The 8,808-nt window shown below is 36.0% G+C and overlaps 1 protein-coding gene across 2 annotated transcripts; it reads left to right on the forward strand.

The window, feature by feature from the left end:
* Positions 1 to 206: 206 nt before the first annotated feature.
* LOC104601477 (immune-associated nucleotide-binding protein 9-like) lies at positions 207 to 6,977 on the forward strand. 2 transcript variants are annotated; one of them, XM_010264822.3, is made up of 6 exons: positions 207 to 352; positions 1,024 to 1,216; positions 1,617 to 1,894; positions 4,685 to 4,849; positions 5,314 to 5,445; positions 6,590 to 6,977. In XM_010264822.3, the coding sequence occupies exons 2-6, from the start codon at positions 1,024 to 1,026 to the stop codon at positions 6,824 to 6,826; spliced, it is 1,005 nt and encodes a 334-aa protein (XP_010263124.1). In that variant the 5' UTR covers positions 207 to 352; the 3' UTR covers positions 6,827 to 6,977. The 2 variants fall into 2 exon arrangements, with proteins under 2 accessions (XP_010263124.1, XP_088753383.1); XM_088897257.1 differs by lacking the exon at positions 6,590 to 6,977 and adding an exon at positions 6,411 to 6,506.
* Positions 6,978 to 8,808: the final 1,831 nt, after the last annotated feature.

An 8,808-nucleotide genomic window follows, 5' to 3' on the forward strand; every position in this document is an offset into this window, starting at 1 on the left:
TCCCGATGATGTACCAGAACCAATGATGTCATCATCGGGAGATGCTCTCAATATACAGCGGAATGTGCTGTGGAGCGTTGTGGGGCGGAGATGTGAACTCTTATATCATGCATGTCCATTCAAACCAATTCTCCATATACAATCTAAGAGCAGTTAGCATCCAAATAATGCAATGGAATCAAGTATTACTCCACTCACCCTTCAGTGAGCATCCACTACCCCTTATAAATTTGGATTGTGTTTATGAATTTTTGAAACAAATAGAACCAGCAGAACCCTTTGGTTTCTGAAGTTAAACTTTCCATCCTTACTCAAAATCGTTCCATAGTTCCTCAACTAACAATCTCTGCAGGTTTGTTTCTCTTTTGCTTAACCCTAGATGGTTAACTTCAATGAATTTCCCTTGGTGGTGTTAAAGTTTTTGTTTTTGTTTTTATTTTATTTATTTATTTATTTTAATGGGCTACACAATGGGATTGTTCATTCCCCAACCCATAACCCCTCAACCCAGGTGCAAGTGGGATTCGATCCCAAGTCTCCGCTACGACTAGCAGGAGACCTGCTGATTGGCACCTTGCTGAACGTGCCATTGAATCCTATGTGGAGGTCTTATGGGTCACAGACTTTTGAGGTCTGATTGCATCTTTTGTATTGCTTGTTGGGCAGTTTATAAATCTGTTGTTTAATCTGTCACGAAAAGAATACGTAGTCCTCTTTCAATTGAGAATCTGAGATAGGATTTGTACTTATATAGCATGATTTTGAAAACTGGACTGGATTGGATGATTGGACCAGTTGACTCAGGAACCGATCATCATTCCAGGTCTGGTTTTGAAATCCAAAACTGTTCAAACCGACTTCAGACTGGATGATCGGACCATTTAACCATCCCCTATTACGATCAAAATTTTAGGCTGGGCCGGTGACCTACGTAGAATTCTTTGAAAATTAAAGCAATTTTAGACCTCCATTATTGCTGCATTAGATTAATACATAAATTTTTCTACTGTTTTGTGCATGCAGATGGCTTCATCCAACGATGTTACCATGGTTTTACTTGGGCGCACTGGTAATGGCAAAAGTTCAACTGCCAATAGCATTCTTAAAACGAATGCCTTCAAAGCAAAACGCAGTTCTAATTCAGTTACAAGGACAACTGAGCTGCAATCATCTATTCTACAAGATGGCCGAACTGTGAATGTCATTGACACTCCTGGTGGGCTTCTTTTTGCTGACTACCCCTTTTTCTACTTTGCTTAATTTACTTTAGTTGCTAATAGGATTGTAATAATTAGTGGTTTGTTTCATCTAATTTACTTATTCCATAAAAATACATATATACATACATTCATATAAGGTTCAAAGTATCGATACAGGCCGATACGTACCATGCCGATGGCTTACCAATACACCCCTCCAGAGGTTATATCGGGTCAGTCACCGGTTCAAAGAGTAGCTGGGCCTTAAACCAACCCTTCTAAACCGGTTTTAAAAAAATAAATAAACAAAACTTAAAATATATATATATATATATATATATTCTTGACCCTATTCTCTCTTTTAATTATTTTGGGCTTCTCTTGAACATAAACCCTAACACTGACAAGTGGTTGCAGGGCTATTTGACTTTGCACTTGATGTTGAATATATTAAAAAGGAGATCGTTAAGTGTATTGATCTAGCAAAGAATGGGATCCATGCAATGCTTATGGTATTTTCCACTTCCACCCGTTTCTCAAAAGAGGAAGAAGCTGGAATGGAAATCATAAAAGGAATTTTTGGGCAAGCAATTACAGACCACATAATTATTGTTTTTACTGGTGGTGATTCATTTGATGAAGATGATGATGAGGCATTACAAGATTACTTGGCTGAATGCCCTAAGCCTTTCCAGGTAATGCTTAACCTGTATTATCAATCTTTCCTAGTCTTCATATTTGGTTTATCCCTAGGATTTGCTTCTCACAGAATGCACCTCACACCACGACATGGGAGATATCCCATGCAGGTTGCAACATGCTGTTAGGTTGTTGTGAGGCGTGTTCTGTGAGGAACAAATCTGGACTCCTATACATTCTTGTCTTATCTGTAAATGTAGTATCTGAAGGTGGACCTTAGATTAATTTTATTAATTAATTATTATGGTATCAATTCTCCAGTGTCGTAGGGATGGACCTAATATTCAAAAAGACAAAAAAAAGAATTCAAAATAAGAAAATTTATATCTACATAGATGGTTGAATGAGATCCATGAACATTAACGCATGAAAGGAAGTGCTTTTAAACCCTGCCTAGAGCTTGAACCATTTTCCCTTCTGGGTCAATAGGTCAATCCAATATTGCCATCAACATAAAAAATAAAAATAAAATAAAATAAATAATTTTTTTTGATAGATCAAGAAAAGGGGCTACACAGAATGGGGGATAGCACGTCCCCAGAAATCAAAACAGCTAATGACACTTACAAATCTAGGAATGACAGAATTAGTTACAACATAGGAATGAGAAAAATTAGCTAACCAATCTACCACAATGTTGCCTTCTCTAAAAGTACATATGACAATACTCCACTTTGCCCTCTAGCCTCTCAAACATCAACCTGCAATCCTCAACGATCGATTTCAATCTCGACGATGGTTCAATTTGTATCTTTAGATAGTCAATCACAAGTTTTGAATCACCCTCAATAGTGATGTTATTTCTTGAAAAGTTGAGGGTCATATTGTGGGCTTTCCATGCAACCAAAGCTTCAGCCACATTAATAGTGGTAACACCAATTATGTAGAATTTAAGGTCAAGAACTTGACCTACATAATTTCTAGCTATGCAAGCAATGGTACAAGTACGCTTGATCCCATTTTAGGGCTTTCCCATCTGATAGGGATAATAGATATACCCTCGAAGTCATTCGCATCAAGCTCCATACAAGATTGGATTTCCATAAATGTATGCCAAGCTCTATCAATTATAATAGGAGGGGGAAAACACAGTCGTTTCGGTTTTTCCATATCTACCATAATAGCAAAATAAACTTTTTCTTCCAAAAGGGGACAATACACCTAACAAAGGTGTCATCAGAATCTTCCTCTTCACCACAAACACTACAAGAACCATCAATATGAAACCCTTTTGAAATCAAATTCTTCTTTGAGGAGAGCTTATTATTAAGAAGAAGGTACATGAAGGCAAAGATTTAATAATTTTCTTAGTTCCATCTGAATCTACTCTAGTTTCCATCAAAAAACAAATGTCAAGGTTATGAGCCTTAGATAGCTCACAAACTTGACCTCTCAAAAGGGTCTGTCTACCCCTCTAACATTCCATATTAGGATCTTCATGAGTAATTTTCAGAATTTTCAGACCCATATTGTCTCTAGCATCGGAATCATCTTGCACCTCATTCTTTTTAACCTCTGAATTCTGTAAATTCACAGTACTATTGAAATTAATCCCTTCATCTTGCATGTAATGACCCTCCCATTCCTCCTCCATGCTATCATCGCCATCCAAACCCTCTCCATCAAAATCATCTTCTCCTCCTTCAAATTCATTATCCTCATTGAAATTATCAGAAAAAACATTCATGCACACATGTTTTGAAAAATAGCTTTTTCTCTTATTAAAACCAGTTTTTAACTTATCTCACATTGGAAAATTATAAGAATTATTTTGGGTTTTTTAATAGGAGCTTATTTACACTCCTTAGATATAAAGAGGAGATTACGGAGACTTGTTATTGTGCAACGCGTGCGCACGTATGTGGCGCAATGAGGTGTTTTAGAGACGCATTTTGCTCGCACTTTGCTCCATGATTCTTTAAAATTATTTAAGGAGCGTGAATCAAGCATTTGCCCATACGCCTCAGAGCTTCTCCTCGAAATTTCAGTGACCCCATTTCCCAACAGTCTCTACCTTTCAGACCATTGCCTTCAGTCATTTTATTCTCACTTGAAACACTTTTTTGAACCCACACTCACTTTGGGTTTGGTGGTTGGAATGGCTCAATGGTCATGTATTGTCTAGGGTTAATAAATCTGGATCTTGTGTTTCTCCTGGCACGGTCTTGCCTTTGATTTTTTGCTCGATAACAATTTTGGTATTTGTTGTTCCATGCAAGTTATGTCAGCACCTGTCATGCCTCCTTTAGATTTTATTACCAGATATTTCCTTGTTTCTCCATTACGCTTGCGCTGAACCATATGGTGGGTCAGTTGCTACGCTAATTAGCTGGGTAGTCTCAGCCGAGATGCGGATTCGAGTCCTGTTCCCTACTACCATTTACCTTAAGTCTGTTTGGTTTGAAGGAATAAATAGGGAAAGGAAGGGAAAGGTAAGAAAATCTATACAAGCTTTTGTAAAAATTTTTCTATCTTTCCTTACATTTTCCTTCAAACCAAATATAGCCTTAAAAGAGTTATTAGTGTGCTGCATTAAAATATAGCCTTAAGAAGAAGTAGAGAATTGCTTTTTTCTATTTTTATTGGAGTTTGTGCTTTTGAGGATGAGTCCTCTTTCTTTCTTTTGATAGCAACACCATTCTTTCTCTCTCTCTCTCAAATTGTGTCATCATCAACTTCAAAGAGATCTTACACATGTGAACCATGACAATAGCTAGTGAAGAACATTACAACATTTATCTTATTTGAATATATCGAAATGTTCATTGTCTTGTTCTCTGATGCAGGAAATTCTTCAACAATGCAAACATCGAATAGTACTCTTTGATAACAAGACTAAGGATCAAAATAAACGGGATTTGCAAGTGTGCAAATTGATCTCCCTTGTGAACAAGGTCGTTAGTGATAATGGTGGACAGCCATATACAAATGAGCTTCATACTAAATTGCAGGTAAAGATATTAGGGCTGTGTTTGGTACTATTGGCTTTTCAACCTTCAATGTTTTAAATTGAAACACCATTTATACTTGAAACACAAACACTACCACTATAAATTTGAGTACTGTTTGGTGATAACTGTTTGTTCTTGCATTCTTGCATGTCAGCACCACATTAGTCATCGTGTTGAGACATTGCCTTTTAGTGCAGGGAGATGTCAAATTGATGTTTATTGAAAAATCCATAATCCATTGCACGGATTTCCATATAAAGTGGTTGTTTTGACTGAAAACAGTCTCAAACCGAACAGAAAATTGACCATTAAACTCAAAACATCCATGTGACGCTGATTTGGCAATCTTTATGCTTGAAATGGAAATGCTACCAAACAGCCCCCAGATCTCCCTAGTTTGTGAAATTGATTATCATTCAATCATGCATGAAAATTGTATAATGCAAGCAATGTTTGTTTGACAGAGAGAAATGCAATGGCAACGTATGCAACTGGAAGAAGCCAAGTCGAAAGGGTTAAATGAAAGGGAGATATTAATGATGCAAGAGAAGATGCAGAAGGCATATGATGAACAACTCAAACAAGTAACGCAAATGGTAAAATTCGATCCTTAAGTGTTCATTGATTTGCAATTACTTGGATCATTGCTGGAAATTAAGTAAAGATATAGGGGCGTCAACTGGACTGGATCTGGTGCAATTCGATGGGTCCAATTAAGATGATTTCATTACAGATGAATTAGGTTCAATCCAATCCAATAAATAATTTAGACCATTTTGGATCAGCCTAATTTAATGTTTGGATTATTCAATCTGTTCAAATTGGGTTTAATTTAGATTAGTTCCAACTCAAACCTGGTATATTGATACATGAATTATTATCTTTTATTTTTTTCTTCAATGGACCGGATGTTGGTTCAATCTGATCCAATTCAATATAATTAATTCTAATATGGATGGATTAAGTCCAATTCAATCCAATATTAAGTATTTTGAACCATTAAGTCTGGATTGCTTCAATTCAATATATCTTATTGGTCCGTCCAATCTGTCTAAATTGATTTTGATTTGGATGGATGTAACCCAAAACCAGTCCAACGAAGGATTACAAATACAAATACAAATACGTAGAGTGCAAATCCTTGTATTCTGTATCATTTTGTGTATGTATTTGTACTCCTTCCAAACTGAGCCTGGTAAAATTAATTAGCCGGGCAGTTAGTCTGTTCAAACCAAGGTTGTTTAACTACAACGACTGGGACCCGGAAATAGGAGTGCAGCTTGGGCCGTCTTGGGTTGTGCTTTTATCAAAATTTGAATGAACCAATTCTGAAGGGCCTAGCCTGAGTTAGAGTAAAATGGTAACCCGGAACAATCCGAGTTGCACTACCCCTACCCAGAAAAGTCATTGGACCAGGTCCCTAATCCAAATCATACAACACTGTTTTTATCTTTATTATTAATTACCCAACCCACATTTGCACTGAAACAACTGAACCAAAGCCTTTGATTTGGAGACCGGATCTGCTCCTCACACATTGCGCCTCACACCGCCCTCACAGGTACATCCCACGCACCATGCATACGGGGAGATGTTCCTAATGCACCGTGAGATCTGCATGTAAAGTCGTTATGGGGCGCCCTGTGTAAGGAACAGATCCCAATAATTCTTTGATTTGTTGTCATGGCCCCACCTTAAATTATATGAAATGACATCTTGATGTTTTTATATTGCATGCAGGTTGAGTCGAGGTTCACGACTACAATTTCTTATCTTCAAGAACAACGGGAACGAGAAAGAATTGCACTATCCAATGCATTACAAGAAGCACGAATGGATCGAGAAAAATCAGCAGTGGAAATGACAAGAATTGTCCAGGAGTTATGTGACCTAAAGCGACAGAATGAAGAATTTCAACGGAAATTAAGACCGGGAAGGGTAGGGGGAGGTGGATGTGAAAAATGTCCGATATTATGACAAAATGTTAAATTCATTTCATTTGGGGCCCATAATTAGCATATAAGGCATGCGAGTTGAAATATTATAATGTATCTTATGGTACTGTATTGTGTAGTATTATCGGTTTATAAATCGAGCAATATATATGCTAAATATTATAATTTAGATACATCTGGCAAGTTCAAATAACGTAACATAATTTTTGTAATTTTCCTTAATCTTTTTTCTTTATTCTATCTCCAACTTTTCTAGCTTCAACAAGATTATATTATGTCTTTTCTTTCATTATTCCCACCACACTTTCATTGTTCCAACAAACTTTCAATATCAGATTTGAAACTAATAGCTTTATTTTGGATCCTTTCAAAAAATTTCCATTTTCTTCTATTTTGGGCAAAGAAAACTATGATTATTGGAGCACATAAATAAAAACCTTTTTCATCTCCAAAGAGATTTGGGAGTTAATAGAAGAAGGATATGAAGAGCCACAAATCTGTGAACAACTGCACATGGGGCTAAAGACAAGGAGTACAAAGAAAATAACAAGGATGATGCTAGAGATTTATATCATGTTCAACAAGCAATAAGAAAAATAGTCTTCCCAAGAACCATGACTGTCAAGAGTTCAAAGGAAGCATAGGATATTCTCAAGAAGGAATTTCAAGGCACTGAAAAGGTAAAACCCATAAAACTTCAAACTCTTTGGAGAGATTCTAGTAATCTTATGATAAAAGAAAATGAATCTATTCAAGAAAGTTTTCTTTTCTCTAGAGTTGTCGGTATTGTAAATCAAATTAGGACATATGAAGATGTTATTTCAGATAAATAAACTGTAAAAAAGGTTTAGAGGAGTTTACTAATTCTTCTTTGGAGCAAGCTTATCAGTCCAAATTCACCATTGGAAGAAAGAAAAAGAATGATGGTGAAAAAGAAACTCCAAAAGAAGGGTCATCTCAATGTAGAAGAAGAGGATATCAAAATAATGGAAGACGATGTAGAGGAGGTAAATCATATAGAAGAGGAAAGAGGTAAAAAGCAAAATAATGGTTCTTTTATTTGCAAGAAGGATAACAATTCACTTCAAGATTGCTATTTCAAATGTAAAAAAAAATACAAAAATTATGTTCATGCCCCAAAAGATTGCAGGTTTAAAGAGAAAAAACAGGCCCACCATACTAAAAATGATGATCTAGAAAACCATTTATTTTACTCTTGTATGATGAATAATCAGCAAGAGTCAAGAAAAGTTTGGTATTTATATAATGGTTGTAGTAACCACATTGTAGGAAATAAAGAATGTTTTCTAGAGTTAAATGAACATGTTAATTCTCAAGTAAAGCTTGGAAATGACAAACTCCAAAATGTTGAAGGAAAGGGTGTTGTTGTTGGAAGTGTTAGAAATCAGATTTTACATGCCTGGACTAAGTTTAATGACAGGCCAAATTTTCAAAAGTTTTTTAACCTAACTCGGGAATCGATTTTCTGGTAATTTTAAAATCTAAAATTTTGGGATCGATGTTAAATTAAACCGAACAAGATTTGAAACCTAAATCAAAATTTATTGTACCTGATACAGAGACCACAAAAATGTAACTCCCAAGGTGGTAGTTCACACCCAATATCAGTCCTTAAACCAGCCTCCCATCGAAAATGGCGTAGTGTGTATGTGAAGTGGATTCAGCAACACCATTTCAACAACATCTGGTCTCCAACTTGCTTGGATTGAAGGGGGTATGTGAACTTGATATACCCTGATTTTTTATTGAAAAAACACAATGGAATAATAAAAATCATTCCTTATGAAGGCTAGGTCGAATTAGGGTTTCTGGGATACAAAGGAGAAGAGAAGATAGCAAGAGAATATAGAGAATTAGTTAAATTGGACTCTCCCATCTTTCTCCTTTATATATATATCACTCTCCTATCTAATTAGGAGTTGATCTAAATCAAATTTGGATAAGGACTCCATGTTTAATTGATAAGCATTGTCCTCATAAGAG

This window comes from Nelumbo nucifera, chromosome 2 (genome assembly GCF_055504915.1).
Source record: "Nelumbo nucifera cultivar China Antique chromosome 2, China Antique-T2T, whole genome shotgun sequence".
Classification (NCBI taxonomy): Eukaryota; Viridiplantae; Streptophyta; class Magnoliopsida; order Proteales; family Nelumbonaceae; genus Nelumbo; species Nelumbo nucifera.

What these genes read in the sequence shown, in the direction of transcription:
- LOC104601477 (XM_010264822.3), top strand. Translation starts at nt 1,024, where the DNA reads ATGGCTTCATCCAACGATGTTACCATGGTTTTACTTGGGCGCACTGGT. An exon ending in AGCTTCATACTAAATTGCAG is followed by an intron (nt 4,850 to 5,313) that starts GTAAAGATATTA and finishes TTTGTTTGACAG; the next exon opens with AGAGAAATGCAATGGCAACG. An exon ending in TCAAACAAGTAACGCAAATG is followed by an intron (nt 5,446 to 6,589) that starts GTAAAATTCGAT and finishes TATTGCATGCAG; the next exon opens with GTTGAGTCGAGGTTCACGAC.